Here is a 21,889-nt window from a genome sequence, read left to right as displayed (position 1 = left end):
AGAAAAAGGTTTTAGAAAAAGACACGTAAGAGGAGCATAAATGAGTTTCCTTCAAGTAATGTGTGCAAGCCTGAATTCTGCTTTCTTAAAAATTTGATGAGTTGTTATCTTTGTCCCAGAAGTAATGTTAATATGTAATGCTGTACTGTAATAGTATGTAATGAACTTAAAATGTCAGTATTTAGAGCTTTAGATCATTGAAATGATGTCTTATTATAAAAATATTGGATAAGTTGCACCTAAATCTGAACAGAATAATAAAGCTCTGCTGTAGTAAAAATATTACTTCCCCCTTTTTACTGACTTAAATGTTGATACTTTATGTTCTTGCATAGTTTGGTATATATAATTGCTTTTCATAAAGACTATTAATTTTTAAGGATTTTAAGATTTCATTGTAGTTCACTGTCACATAATGACAACATTCCAGAGGATATAAAATTATAGGACATGCATATATATATGTATGTGACTGTGTGCTGTATGCTATGTAGTAAAAGCTTGTTTATAAAACTGTGTTGATAAATAGAGTATTTAAAAGTTGTTTTTCATGCAGGTATCTTTATGTTGTTGTTGTTGTTACTATAAAAAATATCCTGAAATACAAGTAGCTGAAAGCAAATAAGTTACTGCAAATATGGCTTTTTCTTCCTTGGTGGCAGTTGTAGCTCCATTGCTTTGTGTTTGTGTTTTGTCAATTAGCTGTCAATATTCTTCTTAAGAGTAATCCAGTAGTTACTAAACAGCGTGATTTGAAAGGGGATCAGAGACCCACAGTTGTACTCAGCAAATTTACTTTTAAACTCATTTATGTGTTTGTTTATTCAGTGTGCACTCAAGTACCTCTTTCTAAACTAAGCATTAAGATTATAAATGGATGTACAGGTTGTGCTTCACATGATACTGAAAATTACTTTGGCAAGAAAGACTACCATGGTTTTTCTCTCTGGCATGTATCTAACTGTTCAATCAAACTGGCTAATTTTCCATGCTCAGTTTTTCATGCCTGCCTAGTATGTCTCACCTTATTCATTAATTAGCATTTAAAAATCAGCATTCCAAATATACAAATATTTCCCCTAAACTTGACAACTTTCTCTGCTATTGCAAATCCAAAAAAAATTACTTAACCTACTATGGAACTTGCAGTTAGTGGTCATCTGTGAAACCTGTAGTTGAAATAACTGAATATGTATCTCCAAACTCTGTGTGGCTGAATTAGGGGCAGCATTCAGTTTGCTTGGAGTAGGGAGCTGTATAAAACACAGGATTCTTCTTACTTGCTCCTATTTTTATGAATTGGATTGTGGCTTTGGAGTAATTTGGGATTTACACCTCCCCTTGCTTCTGCTTCAGAGATTGTGTTTTTTGCAGCTGTTTGAATTCAGCAAAGTCTATTTTGGAGCTAGTGTGGTGGCAAATAAAGCCTTTCTTTTTTCACTTCTGCTTCCAGCACTAGCATTCAGGTCAAACTACCTTTTTTGCCTCACATCTTGGAAACCAATTGAAAGAACACTTTGAAATTTCAAAAGACAATATACCATAGGTTCATAAATATTACCCAAAACTATAGGTTATTCCGGTGAAAGCTATATCCAAAATGGCTGTAATTTCTTTGTTAAGTTAAAATGTTACTTCAGACCCAGAGGAAAAAAAAAAAAAAAAAAAAAAGGAAAGTAAAGGGATAGATATTTTCTGGATATCTGCAATCATATTACATTTCACTAACCCTAGATAGTAAGCAGCAGTTTAAATATCAGCAACAAAATAAGCTTGGGTGGATAGCTATTTCAATTCTTCCACCTCTGTATCTGTGAAGAAAACCTTTTTTGAGTGTACTGCATGTTCCTGTGTTATGTCATGACTAGACTACCTTTTTTAAGGAAAAAAAAAAAGCTAAATGATCTATGAGATATATTCCATATTGAACTTTAATTGCAGCTTTTCTTTCATTAGAAGCACTGGCTTGGTTGTCTGGCTGTAATGAAATGTGTAGAGATGTCAGTTTTCTCTGAGATTTTTTTCCCCCTCTTTCTTAAGTTGATTAAATAGTTGTCACATTGTTAATCAAAAAATCACAGTTGCAAAAATTTACTTGCCTGAGGCAGCTAGGCTAAGCTGTGCCATGTAAACTTCTCAAGACTACTACAGTGCTGTTTCAGTGATCCTGGAAGTCATGTCTGTTAAAGCCTCTCATGTGGGTACTGCATGTCACCATTCCAATTGAGAGGGAAGGCATTCCTTGTGTGCCAGTCTGTTAGGTAACTTGAGAATGAAGTGCTTTAAGGGTAGCAATGTTTTAGTCCTACTGAGACTTTAATTTGTTTTTTTCTGAAACCCACTAAGAAGTGATTCATTGAAGGACTGCTGTATCTTCTGTCTTCTTATTATTTAGTAACTAATAAATGTGGGAGGAGTCTCTCAGAAAAAAAAAAAATTAAATTATTATTCAGTCAGTTACACCAAAGACTCTGTACAGCTGAGCAGAGAATTTGCAGTTTCTAGATTTGTGAGATCACCTCCTCTAGCTGATTCCTTTCATAGCACTTCTAGACACCTTAAGTAAGGCAATATAGCTATAAAAACTGTCTAGGCACAACCAAAGCTGCAGCATAATCTAGGATTTGTATGCTGCTTTAAATTATGCCAAGTACCCTTTCTAGACAGCTAGTCTGCAGAAGTCGGCAGCATTTCTCCACTTTTGCTGGAGGGCTGGGAACCCAGATCATATTCTGTGCTCAGTGCCAGATGGACTTTGTGGAAGGCAGCCACCACAGCTGGTTTCAGCCAGCCAGTTCTGTGAAAACTGGCTGCTCTCTCTGGATTCTCTTCTTTATTTGGAACAACGCTGAACACAGTAGTGACCTCATAGAAGATGTGACTTGTATTGAATTAATACATGAGTGAATCAAGTACGAGATTATGTGTATCTGTACTATATATTAAAAAAAAATAATCATTAAATATTTCTTAAGGTAACATTTATCCATAGCTATTAAACTCTCCCATCAAAGTGACTGATAGGTTTTATGGTCATGTATAGTAAGTTGGAGTGTGGACATTTGCACTGACTGTTACATTACAGATGATGAGACAGGTGTAAATACATGGAGTTTTATTTGTGGGGTCCAATGCTGATTTTCTAGATTATCCTAGTTATTTTTACTGTAAAGTGCTTGAGTGTAAGTTGAACAAAATCATTAGAATTGCAGAGACACCACCTCTAATAATTCTCACCATTTTGTGAGTGTTGGTGTGTGCACCTTTGCTGTTTTCTTAGTCCTGGTCTTGCTGCTTTGTAACTGATCTGAATTGGATTTCATGTAGAGACATTGCTTAAGCAATGGCTTCTGAGGAATACAATAAACAAAATTTTCTCCAGAGTGACATTCTGTTAGATTATATTTGAGTTGATGTTCATAGAGCTGATAACCATCTAAAATAAAGTGTTTATTTCAAGTGATTTAGTGTTAAACTAATATTTTCCTGTTTCACTCTTCAATAAAATCAAGATCCCTGAAAGCAGCCAGCTCAGTAAGCTGGGGGCATGTTTCTTACTACAGTCATATATAGTCTTCATTTTGACAGAAACAATTAGTTAATTCAGGATGTCTCCCAGCGGTGCGTAAGTTTATATGTATTTTGTGTTTAACACTAAGTTTTGAAGCATTTAAGCATCATTTGCAGATATGCCCTCTTATAACTGGGCATCTACAATAAAAAAAGAATGTCTACAGAAAAGAAGTTGCCCTATTAAACACAGATTATCCTAACTGTTGGGAATTAATATGTAAGTAGGATAGAGGCTTCTGAGCAGAACTGGAGCAGAGTCCTTTTGTATTTCTTTAGTTTTTTAGTTTATTATATTTAAATACAAATTACTCAGTTTCAGTGTTTAAGCTCTTTAAAATAAACTCATATCCACGTTACATCCCCCCATCTAAAAAAAGGTTTAAAAATTTTTTGACAGATTGTATCCATGTGCTAACAGATGTTCTAGAGTGTGAACAATTTAGGCCCAAACCAGCATCATCTCGTGTTTTTCACATCAGTGGTCATGATAAGGCTTTTCAGGGTGGGCTCCTACAGGGAAAACAGTCTACTATGTATGTACTATCCCCAGAAGATAGTGATGGAAAGAAAACAGGGAATGACATTAGGTTTCTAGGTTAGGCTGAGAAGTTCATGTGAAGTCCACTGTTGGGTTCCTAAGCAAGTTAAAACTGTGATCTGCCTGCATGAACTGAACAGGCACTACTATGAATAATAAAATAACCATGTATGGAGAACATGACTTCAAGTGAAACTAAGTGAAACTGTGCTGTTCTTTAGGAAACATAATACTTGAACAGATTAAACTTTTCCTGAGTTCACATTTAACAATGGTAAGGTGTGTAGATGGTATTGTCAGAGAATGTTTTAGAACTTTTCCTTTTTAAGTACGTAAATACTGATGAATGTCATATTAATCCTGGACATGAATTAGAAAACATATGAAATTCTGATGTGATAGAGAATCTTGTGGGGTTCTTTTTTTCCTCTCTAAATTGAGGGAAAAGAACAAATTCTTATAGCTAATACATGTTCTTGTCAAAATTGATGGACTGTATTTGAAAGGTCATTCTGAAGGCCTAAACATAATTAAGTAATTAATGGCCTTCCATAATGTTCCTCTCTCCGATGAATCTCACCCTCAATGGTAATGTAGTAAAGGAAGATAAATTAATACTGTTTATCTTACTGGTGTGGAATTCATAACTCTCTCTCTTTGGGGGCAGTTAACTGGAGTATTGTTTCACCTCTTTTGATGTATGTTAGCTTGAATATGGCCTGTACCAGGGGGTGCTTTCCACCTAGAGGTTTCTTCAACATGGAATCCAAATTCAGTTTATCATTAAGACAGATTATTATTAAAAATAGTCTACCTTTGATGGGCTTCCGGTACATACTAATAGATGTGCCATGTCTTGTAAGGTCAGGACAAGTTATTTCTTACTTATCCAGAATGATAATACTTTATGGAGTAGCTTTATACAGTATGCTATTACTAAATCCAACTCGGTTTAATCTGGCCACTCCACCCCAGCATCCATCATTCACATACTCATAAAAAAAATAACATCCTCATGTTTATTTTAGAAAAGAGTACTGGAGAACCTAAAGCTATGTTTTAGTTTTGAACTTGGGTACTCAACAAGTTAATTGTTTTGCCTTAATAGTTAACACCTAGCTCACAAAGGCTTCATTTCCAGTTACTTTGTTTCTATTTTATTTACATTGCAGTTACAAAAAGGAAGGAAAGAGCACAGATTATACTTAAGTATTTTACTGAACCATGACAACTATCACTCTTGAAGTGGGAAATCACAAGCATATGCTGTATTTAGGGTAATTTAAAAATATATTACATTATTGTTATCATTGACTATCCTAGTGAGGGATTATGTATACATACCATCTGCAGTTCAAGAACAGTAAATGTTTAATGAGTTTATGAATAGCAGATAAATATTTAACACAGCTTTGTAGAAATTTGCATGCATTGAACAATTGTTTGTCATTGCCAAAGAAAATGGGCTGGTTTGTGGACATGATTATATCAGTTAGGAATTCAGATTGCTTCTGTGGAATCAGATCTGAGATAGGAGAATGTTGTCGTTGGAAAAGGACCCGTTTATTCAAAGTGTCAGTCACTCATGCTTTGTTTTCCCTATTAGTTCTACCAGTGTGGCATTTGCTGTTGCTTCCGTTGTGTGGCTGTGATAATTGTGTGGCCACAGCTCTTCTGCTCAAACCATGGTTGCCTCTCAAACCAGATGGACATTCACTTTGCATCTTACATGGTACTCCCTCTTCATGCCTCTAAAATGAAAGGGAAATACTGAGTTTATCCATTAGTTTATTTAAAGCATTTTCCAATGTTTGCAGCCAGATAAGCTTCACGGAGCTTCGTTCATTGTCAAAAAAGCAGAAAAGGTGGCAAAGCCAGAAATTTTACTTCTCAGTCCCATAATAGTTTGTAGCATCAAATAAAATTTCATGAGAATATATGCCTTGCATGTAAGTCATTCAGCAGTCTTCTTACAGAGAGAAAGAAGTATGAAAATAAGGAAAACTCACATGTCATTATTTTGCTCATATGGATATAATGTCAAGAGCTTTACCTGATTAAAAACTGCTGTGGAACCACAAAAATATGGAGAAAACTGCAAACTGTTGAGAAGCAAATTATTCAAAATTCCTTTAAAAAATTGTCTTGAAATGTATTTTAATTATGGGCATGAATTTCAAAACTTTATGAGTCGGTGGTCATTGCAGTGTACAAAACTGGTGTGTGTTGGGTACATTGGAATAAAAATGTATCTATATAAATCTGCCCTATGCTTTGAGTGGCATCACAGTGTCATCATTTGCCTGATGGGAATGACATGAACAAATGCCACGCAGTTCTCACTAGTGTCTCCAAGAAAAGATGTTTGCCATAATTTTTGCATAAAGTACTGATCTTTTGTCCTCTGAAAACTTCTACTATGATTATTGCCTGTGGTTTAGAACATAGGTCTGAAGGTTGCTTGAAAAAAACCCACACCTTATAATTCCTTTGTGAAGTGGTTATGGATCCATTCCTCAGACAGTGGTATTTTAAATAGTTACTGTGTTGGCTGATGATGACTAGCACCCAAAATGTGATTCCACCTCAGTGTAGGACAGATTTATGTAATCAGAAGCAGTAGCATAAAATTTCCTTTCTGCAGAGATTATACTTTACTTCCCTATTTGGATGAAAGATAAACAATTTCATGTCAGTAAACTGTTTTGGGGAAAGGAGTGATTTTCTCTATACAGTCTCTGCATCTCTGTTTATGTCGGTACTTTGGATTCTGTTCCTTAAATATTGTTATGGTGAATTAAATTGCTATCATAAAAAGGAAGAGGAAACTAGTTTACTTAAAGTATAAAGCATATAAATAAAGATGACATCTCTCATCTAAATGTGTTACAAGTACAAAGGCATTTACAGTCTGAGGAGTCATATGACAAACAGTTTTATTAATCGGAGATAATAAAGTCTCTTCAACATAGTGTATTTCTTAAGTTCTTAAAGTGTATTTTTATACAATTTAGCATGTGTGTATAGGAACAGTAATAGGGATTATGTATAAAAGCATATAGGTATTTAATAACTAAACAGTGCAACTAGACCCTGTTACACTTTTTTAGTGAAAGGCCCATTTTTTATTTCAGTTCACATTGTATTAACAAATACAGTATATATTGTAATCATCATAAGCTTTAGACTATAACTTGGTGCTATGATTGTAAGAAGAGATAGATGTTTACCACTTGTTAGGCACATTTGAATCCAAATCAAGTGTATATATATGCCTGTGTGTGTGTATATATGGATTGCTTTGGCTGCATGAGAAATAATGACAGAGGATCACTATTTGCAAGACTGTGGTCACAGGTGAGTCAGAGTACACAATCTATTAAGCGTTTTAATGTCATTATTAATGTTAAAAATTCTTAAATCTATGTATTTTAAATATGTGTGTGTATGTGTAGCCTTAGTGAGATTTATAAAGAGCCTTGCAAAAAATAAATACAGATTGTCTCATTGTCATAACATACTGCAATCTATTCTTATAACAATTTTTTATCTTGTTAAAGAAAAAAGAGCTAGAATCTATAGATATATTAAGTTCTTGCTTGCTTAAGTTTTGATTTGGTTATTTAAATGAGCAGAATATGACTGAATTTTGAAAAAAATAAATAACCATCTACTGAGAAAGAACTGCATGTTTTGAAAGTGCATCAACCAGAATTTAACCAGTGTGGATGAAGGAATTCTTTTGCATGCTGAAGTATCAATGTATTTCAAACTTGAATTGTTCTGAATGCAGACAAGGATGATATTCAGGCCAAATTATTCAGGCTAAAATTGATTAAAGCACAGTGTATGAGTTATAAACAAACTAACAAACCCCTAAATCCATAAGAAGGAGAAAAAGCTTCGTTTTTCTTTACCTTAATAATAGTGAACATTTTTATTTCTATTAAATTGGCATGAAAATTGTATCCATTGCTAAGATTATTACATATCATAGAATGGCGATACTTGGAAGTGCCGTTTAAGATCATCGTGTTTGTAATTGCTGTTGTAGAGGAAGAGAGTGACTATCTTGTTTTGTGCATGTTTGCACTCCTTCAAATTTTTGCTTACTTTTTTTCTGTAATACCTAGTTAACAATAAACGTAACATCTTAATAATTTATAGTTTCTTAATAGCAAAAGTACAGGATGAGCCCATTAACTAATTGTTATTTTGAGGGGGAGGGGAAGTAGGCTGTGTTAGGTTTGCATTTAGTATTAACATCTGTGATTGCATTTACTACAATTCCATGTAAATGACATTTTTTGGATTGGGATTTTTTAATGGCCACAATTATACTTTATTGGAAAAAGATGGAATAGACTTTGTATTAAGAAACTTCACTCAATCTCAGTAACACTAAAGTAGGATGATTTTTTTAAAGGCAGGGTTAGGTTTTCACTTCTGTGAAAACTGTGCTGAGGCGTGTCCTTGATTTCATCACCTCCCTTTTAAAAAATTCCTGAACAAATTAATGCATGTTCTTTATTCCCCAGTAGCAGCAGTGTTGAAAGAGTTCGGTATAATGTATTTGTGTATAAAACAGTATATTCATCTTATATATGTGCTTTGCCTAAATATGGTATTTTTAAGACTCCTTTTTACAGTAACATACATACAGAAACTGTGCTAGCTTACAGCTATTGCTGTGTTTTCTTCGAAATAGGTTTTATTTTGATTCTTAAATACCAAATTGCACCATTTCAATGGATTTCTGTGTCTTAAAAAGGATTGTTTTTCATTTTTATTTTACAGAGTTACATACATGGAAGCAGTCAAGCTCAGTTTGTTGCGGAATCCCATATTATTCTTCTGCTGAGTATCCTTCAAGCCAGTGATGAATAGAAGAAAGCAAACTGAGGCACAATGTGCTGTTAAATAAAAGTGTTCTGACAGTGAATATCATGGAGCTTTCGAGGAGGTAGTGTATTTTGGCTTACTATATGTTTAAATGAGTATCCAGTGTTGTTGCTGTTTACTGCCAAGTAAAGCTGGGATTCACTAATATGTATATTTTCACTAATATGTACCTTGTTTTCTCCTTTACTGTTCTTATGGCTGTTTACTGATCTTGTTTTTTCTTTCAGTGTTATCGTTTCAGTATCAGAAACTTTTTTTTTTTTACTCTTTATTATAAAAGTTAAAAACTATTTAATTTCTTTTAATCAACAAAGAAAGCACGCTGAAATTTACTAATCGTGCATGAAGATCATTTGTCCTCCAGTAGCCTTTGGTTTGGGTTTGTTTTTTTCCCCATCTAAACAGTTTACTGCTACATCTTCACACAAATAACCCAATCTCATTTGTTCTGACTTTGTCTCCTCACAGAAGGACTCAGAGACATGCATTTGCTCTTTCATTCTTACAAAGTCAGAGCAAGTGATTTTTTTGTTGTTAATATGTCTTAATAATCTGCAATAAAAACTCATATTCAATCTTGTTTCTTTAAACCCTGCTTCTAATCAGCTTTGTTCATTGAGTAAAAACCCTCTTCAGCATTATCCACTATTAAAATACAGTTGTTCCATCATAAATACCCAGTACAGGAAAGGTCACAGAATTACAGAATAGTTTGGGTTGGAAGGGACCTTAAAGATCATCTAGTCCAAACCCCCCTGCCATGGGCAGGGACACCTTCCACTAGACCAGATTGCTCAAAGCCCCATCCAGCCTGGCCTTGAACACTTCCAGGAGTTCCAGGGCAGTCCAGAGCTAGATAAAACCAGCACCACTTCAGTAAGTCAAAGCTACTTACTTTTAAGATAAAGTCTTACTTGAGCAAGTTCATCAAAGAGTCACAAAGATGATTAAGGGATTGGAACGTATTTCCTATGCAGAAAGGATAAGAGTGCTGAATCTGTTTAACTTGGATGAGGGAATGCTATCAGGAGGATCTTATCAATATGTATAGATACCTGATGGGAGGAAATTAAGAAGTAGACAGACTTTCTTAGTAGTGCCCTCTTACAGGCCAAGAGGCAGTGGGCCCAAATAGAAAAAGGAAATTCAATCTGAAGACAGTAAGACACTTCTTACTGTGAGGGTGATCAAATTCTGGAACAGATTGCCTAGAGAGGCTGCAGAGTCTCCATCTGTGAAGATACTCAAAACGTGACTGGACACAGTTCTGGGCAACCTGCCGTAGCTGGTGGCTTGAGCAGAGGGCTGGATTAGATGATCTCAAGAACTTCCTTCCAATCTCAACCACTCTGTCATTCTGTCAATTCTTCACGTTTTATACCATACCCTAATTAATGTTATGTCAAAATCCCATTGTGTATGTTAGAGTTTTGGAAGCGTATTTTTGGACATTTGTTCCTTATTTCTAAGTTTGGGCTGCTCTTCTTGGGAGGAGAGTGAGAAGTTAAAATAGCCTTACCTTAAAACTGCCAAGTCAAAATTCAGTGATTATTAATTTAATTGTTACATTTTTTTTAAAACTCAGCTGTTATGTTGCTGATTAGAAGTGTCTTGTATAATAGATAGTAGACATCTTATTAGTATCTCCTTTGTTTTCGTGTACTCACAATTTATTTTTATGGGTTTTTTTGTTTCCTCTGAACTGCCACAATTTATTCCGACCCAAACCATTCTATGATTCTATGAAATGTATTATTTTAAACAAATCCTGTTGGCTACTTGAGAATGGGAAAAGTAAACCCAAAAAACCCAGCTAAGATTAAAAATAAACAAAACTTTTGTTCATGGCTTATTTTGTTTTTCTGACTCAGGCATGAAAGTGATATATTTTTGTTGGCAGAGACTGTCTTTAAACTGGGAAGTTGGCTAAATACATTAAAGCAGCTGGCTGAAAGAGTTCTTTCAGTGAGATTGTTCTTTGCTACTTGCAAAAAGAATTCTCTAAGGTTTCGTTTCATGGCTCACTACTGCTTAGCTGAGTTTTTGGCCACACAAATTTCAAAAGTGACAAGAAATCTTGACAGATTTCAAGATTTATACATGAAAGAATTAGTATTTCTTTATCCTTTATATATTGATAGCAATTATTATCTGCTTCATTGCTGCCTCATTATTTGTTTATTTGGGAAGTGATAGAACATGTGGAAATCAGGAAAAAAGTATATCAGATTTATAAACAGCAGTACCTTCACTTTATCCTTTAAAGTTTAAAAGAGGTATTGAATCTTAAGACATTGGTATACTGCTAATGTACATGCTTCATGTACTTGTTTTTCACTTTGTAGTAGTAGTAAGAACAAGGATATTGTTGTCACTTTTTTCTTGATGTTGAAATGCAATGTTGTGTTTCTCTACAAAGTTAATTTCCAATACCTGTGCTGAGAAAATATGAATTTGCATTGCATTTCTATACTTGCTTTTAGATAGCAATTCTACTCAGTCTGCTAAGTGATTTCCATATAAAGAGCTGCTTTTTCCCGGAGCTGTAGCTACGTAATTACGATATGGGTAAGGATGTGTGACAGGATCAGATACTCAGTTGTAATTATATTATAAAGCAAAATTGAACACAGTAAAATTTGTACAATGTTACTGATTATATTCTAGGTGTATTTCCAAATTTTTTGTTTTTTTAAACAAGTAGTCTTAGTTTAACAGATGGTTACTACATCCTAGTAGTAGTCTCTGTAATAATACAGCATATGCAATATTACCTCAGTAAAACAATTCTAAAAGAAAAAAAAAGGCAATTTCATTTTTTTTGTACTTAATTTTATTCTATGGTATGTTTTCTAACAGCCAAAATACTGATCCCTGGCTGTTCAGACAATTTCACTGTATTCCTCCCCGGCTACCTGTCCTTGCTTCCACCCTCTGTAGGTGGCCTTTTTGTGTTTGTCCAGGAGCAGCTTGTTCATCCATGAAGGCCTCCTGGCGTTTTTGCCTGACTTCCTCTATGTTCCAGTGCATCATTCCTGGGCTTGTAGGAGGTGACCCTTGCATACTAATAAGCTTTCCTGGGCTCCTTATTCCTCCTGAGCTTTATCCCATGATATTCTACCAAGCAGGGTGATGAACAGTGTGAAGTCTTCTCTCCTACTACTCTGAAACCTTGAGGGATTTATATAATGATAACAACAAGTTTTGTTATTTTGCTCTCCTTTCTCTTGCCTTGGGGAGGTAACTTCAAGAAATTATAATGGAAATTATCTAAATGTTCTTTAGAAGGGGACCTCTGAAGATTACATATTCCAATCTTCCTTTTAAAAGGCAGAGTTATCACCAACACTGGATTTAGTCTTCTATGTCTTTGTCTAGTGCAAGTTTTTAAAAACTCCAAGGATTTGAGATTGCATTTTTTTGGGGCAGTTACAGAAGTGAAGTTGTTCCTAACATTCCAGTCTGAACTTCTGAAGGTGTGATTCATGGCTTCTGCTGTTGTGTATAACAATCTTGGCTGGCATAAGGTTTTATCTTCCCTTTGGATTTTTTGCCATCCTTATAGAATTAGTGGAGTCTTAAGTGATATTTTCATTTAAAAATGAACAGAACATTCTGTTAATTAGAATAATGAGAGCCATGATGTTTTTGCTTTTTGTTACCTAGGCAGAAAATAAAAGACAAGGTTTGCTTTAATTCATGCTGCTTTACAGCTCATTCCTAGCCATGGATTGGTGGGTAATTTTATTTTTTTTAATATATTTTTGTTTTGGTACATATTTACTTACAGAGAAAAAATAATACTGAATAACAGGAATAAATTTAATTTGAGGTTCCATTTAATCATCCATAAAAAGATGCTGTTCTTTTAACTATCTGCTTTCAGTTTTCTTTGAAATTGACCAACTTTGATTTCCTTCCCAGGAGCAACAGAACCTTGTTATAATTTGTAATTGCGAAGGAAGTTTTATGTAATATAAAATGGTATTTATACCCATGGCAGCCTGATGGGCACTGCTTCAAGCAACAGGGTGTATTTGACAAACATAATAATTTGGGCAATTATGTGGTATTATATCAACATTGAGACTTTCCTGTGATTTAGAAAAATTATCTAAATAGTGTCACAGAAATGGAGGTATGACTACTGTAGATTAATATGGCAGTCTGCACAAACAAAAAAATATTTAAAATAAGAGCATGGAATAGATTTTATTTAAACAGAAATCTTTTTTTGTTAAATGGAAATGAAAGCAGTAACTTCCGTGGAGCTATCAACGTGCTGGACATTTTGCAGGCTGTAATGCAAGGTTGTTGCTTCTAATGAGTGAGAATTCCTGAGGACCTTAGGGCTGCATAATTTACACAGACGAATAACTGTGGGCATGAATAATACTGCCATGACAATCTTATTTGTTGGCTAGATAGCTAATTCTGCCACATGAAAAGAGCGTATCTATAAACGCGTTATGATACGAGCAAAGTTTAACATCTTCCTGAGTTATTATCACAGTTTACATCCATTTGTGTAAGTGCAGCAATGACTGATAAGCAGATAGTTAGAGAAGGATTGTGCAAAACAGAACATCCAACCATAATAAATTATTTAGGGATTTTTGAGCCAGATGTAGCATACAGAATAGCATAGCTCTTAGTCACCAATGTATAAATTCTTATTTATTTTTAATTCTTTTTTAAATTAATTATGGCACAGCTTTCTGTAGTAATGAATTTTCAGTGTTAACTTAATGTATCCAGAGAATTTTTGTTTTTAACCTATAGTTGCATGATAATTGTATCCTGTGACTTTTTTAATAAATCATGAGAAATAGTACTTTCTTTTCTTTTCTTTCTTTTCCTTTTCTTTTCTTTCTTTTCCTTTTCTTTCCTTTTCTTTCCTTTCCTTTCTTTTCCTTTTCTTTCCTTTTCTTTCCTTTTCTTTCTTTTCCTTTTCTTTCCTTTTCTTTCCTTTTCTTTCTTTTCCTTTTCTTTCCTTTTCTTTCCTTTTCTTTCTTTTCCTTTTCTTTCCTTTTCTTTCCTTTTCTTTCTTTTCCTTTTCTTTCCTTTTCTTTCCTTTCCTTTCTTTTCCTTTCCTTTCCCTTCCCTTTCCTTTCCCTTCCCTTTCCTTTCCTTTCCCTTCCTTTCCTTTCCTTTCCCTTCCCTTCCTTTCCCTTCCCTTCCCTTCCCTTCCCTTCCCTTCCCTTCCCTTCCCTTCCCTTCCCTTCCCTTCCCTTTTTCCTTCTGTTTGGAGCCTTATAGAATTTGTCATAGAGATCTCTCTTTCTTTTCTCCTTTTTGAAGCTGACAGGTTCTACTCTTTCCTCATGCAGATGATGTTCTACACTGTTAGTGTTTATTCTTGCAATGGGGGTCATAGGTAGTAGGAGTCAGCAGAAATTATGACGTACATATTAAAAAAAAAAAAGTGTAGTTCAGCATTCTTGGAGAGACAGGGAAGAGGAACTGAAGACAAGGATATTGAAGTACTGTTGGTTGAGTTAGAAAAGATAAAGTTATTGAGAAAGAGGTAAAACAGATGTACCTGTGGAACTAAGAACTGTCATTTTCCAAGAGAAACAATGTGAAGCAAACTGCACAATCAGCTTTTCTGTTTTAATTAGCTGTAGATGAATATAGATGGAGTATGTTGACTGTTGTAAACTGAACAGCTGTTGAAGTATGTAGTGTTGAGCTGTAAATATAGGTCTGGCTGTGAAGATACAGCAAGAAAGGTAAGGAATAGTGGGGCTGGATAGGCTGTATTTGAAGTTGAAATGTTTCTTTAGTTATTTAGTTTCTCCCTTTGGTAGACACTAATCAATACTTCTAATTCATGTCCATTTTCATCAAGTTTTTATGTCATTCTCTGGAGAAATAAAACTAATTTTAATGTAATATGTCATATTTTTCTTCCTTTTTGCAGTAACACTGAATATTATCCAGAGTGAGTTTAAAATTTACAGTAAATATTTTCATTATCAAAAGAGTTTCAATTATTAAGTAAATTATTTGTTGTACAGGAGATAAATCTAAACTATTATTTAGGAATTAGTAGTTGCTATTTACCTGAGAATTTTTTCTCAAGATTACTGTTAAACGTAGTTAACTTTGATGCTGATAAAACATGCACCTAAGTAAAAATGGATTATTTTTTTTCAGTTTGTTAATTTGAATTCCCAAGACAAGAGTTTAATGTGACAGCTGTGTAGGTGGATATGAGATGTTGATTGAGAAGAAAGAAAAAATTCGATTGGTTACAAAGGAAAAGACAAATCTTTTCTGTAGCATTAAAATTGCACCTATTATGAACAACATTTCCTGTCCTACAGAGTGAATTTAAATGAAGTATATTAAGTGCTTCTTTGGTGTAAGGAAACTTAACTACAGAATGAATTTAAATGGGAGATGTCTGTCTCTTGTCAGTAGGGCTCATGCAAAGTCACTGAGCATAAGAACCTGAAATTTTGAGTCAGAGGCAGAAGAACAATATACATTTAGCTCTCAGTAGTAAGACTCTATCAGTCATGCATAATGGAACCAAATTGTGTTCCCAAGAGATTATGTAGAAGTGAATGATGGTGACAAAGCAATGAAATAAGGTTTTTGTATGCTTGATCTTAAGGATAAGAAAAAAGGGAAGAACACCACAGTGGAAAAATATAGAAACAAAAGCACAAGATTATAGCATATTTAGGCATGCTACTTAATTAGGTGTGGAAATCAACTTCCAAAGCAGCAAAACATACTGTGCATTTTTCATTCTTGTGTTATCCACCAATACGGTCTGTTAACCTCGCAGGCTCATCAGGCTGTTCTGGAGGCTGCCTGACTCCTCTGAGGTGTAATGAAGTCTAATGAGATGATAGCTAAAAAAAATAAGAAATTTGTTTCCATTACCTCATTCTCCTACTCCTTGACCTTAAATTAATTAATAATATGAGATTTTAAGAAAGATTCTGAAATCTCTTAGATGTATGTCACAGAGATCAGAAGAGACAAATTTACAGTTGGGCATTTTTCAATACAACATGAAACATAATTGTTTTTCATCAACTAATTGAATGATACTGGATTTGCTGAAGTACCTTCAAATATGGTGTGTGTCCTCTCTATGAAATTACCAACTCTGTAGATCAGTGCTTTTCAACAATTTTCAATTTCTGGCTCTTAAAATTTTCCAGTGGAAGTGCAGACCCTTGCATAGCAGCTGTCAGCTGCTCTGGCAATTGCCCTGTTTTTATTTGCCTTTTGCAAATACCTAGCTACACCAGGAGGCATTCATTCACTGAACCCAGGCTGAAGACAAGAGCATTTTTAAGGGTTTCTTTAAGCATAAGTTAGTAATATTAATGCTTATTATCATTGTTAAGAAGCACATTTGCTTGAGTGGCTAAAAGATGCAAAAACATAGTCTAGAGTTAAATATTTTATGCTTTGAATCCACAGATACCTTTTACTAAGTTGAATAATTCTCAAGTGCTTTCATGCAAGAATAAACTGTGTCTATTAAGATACTGCACAGGTCTTTAACAGTAAAAGAAAGTATAATGCCAGCCTAGACTCATATTGATAATGATTTATGATATCGAAAAAGAAAAGGTGATATTCTTAAAAACATTTATAGGTGCTTTAAGAAAGGAAATGTGCATGCTTAAGGATCAAGTGTGTACTTAGATGGGAAAACATACTAAGTCTGGTGTTTGAAATAAAGTGCTTGAAAATCAGGTAGGTGTTAGGAATAAAGTATTAAAATACTGTGAGAAAATTATGTGGTATCATGAATGCTTACAAAGAGTTCAAATAGAGTTTGTTTCAGGCAATGTATCTGTGTTTAAAAGTTAAGAAATGAAGCTATTAAGAAAATATAATTCAATTATTTTAATATCTGGTATATTTAAGGAAAGTAAAGTACTATTATACATCTACTGGTTCTGGAGATGTGTATACTTCTCTAGGCAAGAATATTTTTAGGCACAAATCATAAAATGTAAATAAGGTTAGAAAAAATTCTGATTTTGTACAGTGGCAAACAACACTGTAAGAATTTGCAAGATGAACAGGGCTAACCCTGAAACTATCAGATGTAATTTACAAAACCAAAAAGGTCATAAATAATAAATGTAAAAAATAATCTCCTCAGAGTTGGTTTTAGGTAATACTAAAAGACAACACCAATATGAATAACTAGGATGTAAATCAGGCTGAAACTCCTGAAAGTTTGATTGGTGATATAGTACAAACTTAGTCAGGTTTCTCTATGCTATTTTTGTTGCGTTTGAATTTAAATGGATTCCAGAGTCCTCCTCTTCTGAAGCTTTTATATGGCCTCTCTATTCTCAAGTGTCTAAAAGTATCACAAGAGGGATGGTTCCATGCCTTTTATAAAGCCATTTTGTGTAACTGAAGCCAGAAGTTTTTAAGCCAAAGTAATGTTCTGGGTTATTGTGAGTATCAGTACAATTAGATTTCAGGGCATTAGAAAATACTGAAATACATCTTGATTGTGTACAATTCATGCTTAAATTAAATTCACATTCAAATAAATTATTTTCAGACTGTGCTTCATTTGTTTCAACTTCTGAGTTAGAAGTCATCCTTCTTCACTGGAATGAGACATACAGTGATTAGTAGCTTAAGTGTGCCTCATTCCTCAGCCCTTGAGGCCTGTGGAATAATCCTCTGGCATGGTTGTGGTCTAATTGAGGATTGATTGCACATTGAATAGCATTAAGTGGACTATTAGAATCATTGCTTATTGTTTCCCGAACTGAAGCAAAAAGAAACTATGAGACACTGCAGAACTATGTTTTGTCTTCATTAGTATCTTCAACCTATGATAAAAAAAAATCAGATTCTTGAGCTGGGAGAAGTTGCTAATCCCTTGTTTTCAACAACTGCATGTAGCTAAAGAATATTTCCTGAATAGAATTACTAGAATGCATGTTATGCTTGGATTTTCAAATGTAAATTGAAAGTTAAATCAACATGGAAATAAGTTTAGATAAAGAACTTGCAATGTGCTCAATATTTCAGAAACTATAGCAGGTATTTTAGAGGTTTAAGTATTATTAGGAACAAGTTAAGGCAAATATCTCTCTCAGTTAGTGAAATATGACCCTCTCCTAAGGGGCCAGTAAAGAATTTCTTGTATTTTAATCATCATCCCCCAGCCAAAAAACTTACTAAAAAAAAAAAAGAAAAAAGAGAATAAAAATACCATAGACTCTCCTGTTAATCATATTACTCCTTGAGAAAAAATGTGCTTTTCATTGTTCTATGTATGATGAACTGAACCAGAGGTTTTTAAAGCTTGTATGATAATCTATCCACATTTTAGTTAACAGTGAACTGAGAACAGACTCAAATGGATGAATATTTTGTTTTCTAGTTTATCTTGCTCATGTGTTATTAAGCAACTTTATGATCTGTATGTTCAAAATTTGTGTCCTACTTGACAACTTGTCTTTAAAACCTTTTTCAACCTTCTTTCCTTTTTTTTTTAAATCTAGAATGTCCAAAGAAATATCTTACTACACTTCTTTTTTTTTTTTTTTTTTTTTTTGCCACAGGTGAATGTATTTGTACTGTACAGATTGTGATGTGCAATTTTAAATATAAATACTTCCTTTCCTTTTTTGAACTTGAAAGGTTTAGTTCACAGATGTACCTTTGTGGCTTTCTGAGATATCCACACATCTGCTATTTTCCTTGACAACAGCAATTACAGATGCTGCTATCACCATGGGAATGGTACTCCTGAATGAAGCTGCTACCTCCAAAGGGGATGTTGGAAAAAGGAGAAGTAAGTTATCTAGTACAACTAAGACAATGATTAGACAATTAGAAGGCATTGAGAAATTACAAATTAATATCTGGTTAAGTTTTAGGCAACAATTTTTAATTAATTTAAACCAATTTTTACCTTTTGTGGGTTGGAGGAGAGTATAAAAATTCTGCTAAAACTGCACTCACATGAAGTTGTAACAGTACAAAAATGTTTTAACCATACTCAGCCAAGATAGAGCTTAACACAGTATCTCCACTATGTAGCACTTGGTAAATGCTTTTTGACTCTTGAGTTGTAATGGAAGTCAGTGTCATAAAGAACAAGAGTTTAAAAAAATTGTTTTCCAAATTAATGTAGGCATTTAAGATGTGTAAGATGACAACATCCAAAGGAGTGTGAAAATTCTTTTACTTGGTACAGTTTGCCAGTGCCATATTTCTAGAGGAAGGTAGGAGCCCAACAATAGATGTAGGCCAGAACGTATTCTATTCTGTAATGTCTAAAGGTCTTACGGGGTTTTTTTGAATAATTTTGTAATTTCGAATATTTGCAAGATTTTTTTGGCAATGAATTGCATAAGCACACAACATGGAGGTATCTCATCCATACATAAATTTTCTAACCGATATGTCAAACAAACTTACATTAAGTGTGACATAGGTTCAAATAAATATGCCCATCTGCCTTTGCACCTTTTATAATGTTTTTTCATATCCCCTGCCTCTTACTATTTTTCTTGTAGAACGCATTGAAGACCTTTGAAAGATACCAAATTTCCTATGCTGCTTGCACTTTCTTTCTAGATCTGTTATTTAGCTTCTCTGTAATGCACGATATTGCTGATAGGGCTGGTGAACTACTTTCTAGGAAAACATTCTATAATTCTTTATAATACCTGGTCGAATGTTGGCTAGAGATCTCTAACCTATAGTCATTTTGGGGTCTCTTTCAATGATTCAATGATGTACAGTTTAATTCTGAATCTCTTACCGTTTCTAGCTTTAATACTAAATGTCGACAGTGACATGAGTTTAATTGGAATATGATGGCTGTGTGACAGAACTCAAAGGGTTGTGATTAACGGAGCAGGGTTGAGTTGGAGGCCAGTAACCAGGGGTGTCCCACAGAGGTCAATACTTGGTCTGGTCTTGTTTAACATATTAATCAATGACCTGAACAAGGGGACAGAGTGTATCCTAAGCAAGTTCGCTGATGATAGGAAGCTGGGAGGATTGGCTGATCTTAGATCATGATTGAGATCTGTGCCCGTGAACAAGAACACGGCAAAATAACAGTGGGCTGCAGTACAAATTCAGGCTCTCTTCTACTTGTGGCAATTATGTGAATGCTTTCCATGTACCTACCTTGCACTGTTCATGCTTTGTGATTTATTTACCCATGCTTTGAAATCATATTTGTGAGTGGTAATTTCTTTATAGTGAAGTGTGTTCATAAGATTTGTACCTGGCTAGTTTTCTCAAAACTGCAGAAGTTTTATATTTCAATTGACATATGTCAGTTTCCACACAGCCCGTTTTAATGAAAAAATGCATCATTGTCAGTTTCCCTGGCTTCATGGTTGTTCATCCTTCACTCAAAGCCAGCACACTTTTGAAGCATGAATATTGCTGTTAAATAGCAAAGGTTTGGCTAAAGTAGGAACAGTATAAGAAGAGAGCTTTTAAAATCAAAGCAAGTCACTAGAGCCAAAACATTATCTAACATAGATGAGTTGCATCACAATTACATGCATCAGCTTGTATCATGTTGCCTTTTTAAAAATTTATTAACATACAATTGAGCAAGCTATCATGATCAAAAAGGCTTTATGCTATTATTACACAGGGTGCCAACTGATGTTCCAGATTTTATTTGTTAATTTAGGCATTTACTTTGCTAATTTATTCTATGCCTGAAAAGGCTCAAAGTGCTTGCATCTGGATTCGTTCAAAAGGTCCGTCTCATTGTTATTTATCTTCAAAACCTAAAGATTTATATTGCTATCAAATTAAGACTAAAAAGTGATTTGGCTACCAGTCTTGGAACTTAGCAACAGTAAAGTATTTTAGTGACTAAGGTCTAGACAAAGTCGTTAACTGAACTACCTTTGCTGTTACTTTTGCCTTAGGTGGTTGACTACAGAGAACATGATTCCATTAGTCAAGGAGTATTTTTCTAAATTGTTTGTTTGTTCCTTTTGTTGTTTTGGATTTGTTTGTTTTGTTGTCACTTCTTCTGAAATAAACAAGCAAATTCCTGAACTAACTTTCTTGATATGTATCATTTACAGAGTTATTAAATCCATTATCAGCAGCAAGGTGTTTGCAACCACATACATTTGAGTTCTAAATTGCTGTTCTTTTTCCTTGAAAATACACTCACACTTAGAATTTCTTTTTTCTTAATAACCATAAATATTATTTCCATGTATCAGAACATAGTGGACATAAGTAGTCAGGGGTGTAACATTTTTTTACTTAAGTGTGTCAAAATTCTCCATAAATGATTGACATAAATAATGTTCTTTGTAGATGTTCCAGTTTTTAATCTTTTATGTGATAATAAAAATGTTCCTTTCTTTCCAGTAATATGCTTGGTAGGCCTGGGTCTGGTGGTCTTTTTCTTCAGCTTTCTGTTGTCGATATTTCGGTCCAAATATCATGGCTACCCATACAGGTAATCTCTAATTAAATTCTCATCTTAGAGGTTTTAATAGCTTTGTATAAGTTTAAGAATAGCTCTCAGGGAAACAGGCTTTAATTTTTACCCCTGAAGCCTAGGGTAGCTGGAAGAAGCAGGAAGAATAGTGATTAATTCAAGCAAACTAAAAAGGACTGGAAAGCTAATGTTGTTAACATGACGGTTAATGCAGACCATTTAAATGTGTCTGAGCACAGACCTGAGGCATACGCAGTGCCATATGAAAAATGCAAAAACCCCATGTACTTCAGTTTATAAACCTTTATTAAGTATTTATTTGTGTATCTGTATAACTAAGATATACATAAGACAAGGCACATAACCACCCAACCAGTTTATAGTGCTAAGCTATGTTTTTTCACTGAAAATACCCTCTTTTTTTTGGCCTC

At 34.2% G+C, this 21,889-nt stretch overlaps 1 protein-coding gene across 1 annotated transcript in view; it reads left to right on the top strand.

Annotated features, from left to right (window-relative positions):
* Positions 1-21,889, top strand: part of TUSC3 (tumor suppressor candidate 3) — a 123,139-nt gene that overhangs the window by 93,535 nt on the left and 7,715 nt on the right. Inside the window, exons 9-11 of the mRNA XM_010002486.1 lie at positions 8,909-8,972; positions 18,741-18,815; positions 21,386-21,476. Coding sequence (XP_010000788.1) covers positions 8,909-8,972; positions 18,741-18,815; positions 21,386-21,476 — 230 coding nt within the window. The remainder of the gene's footprint in view (positions 1-8,908; positions 8,973-18,740; positions 18,816-21,385; positions 21,477-21,889) is intronic.

Source organism: Chaetura pelagica, unplaced genomic scaffold, assembly GCF_000747805.2.
Source record: "Chaetura pelagica isolate M959 unplaced genomic scaffold, ChaPel_1.0 scaffold67, whole genome shotgun sequence".
NCBI classification, from domain to species: Eukaryota; Metazoa; Chordata; class Aves; order Apodiformes; family Apodidae; genus Chaetura; species Chaetura pelagica.
The sequence above is the reverse complement of the archived record's forward strand: the minus strand, read 5'-3'. Positions and strand labels throughout refer to the sequence as shown.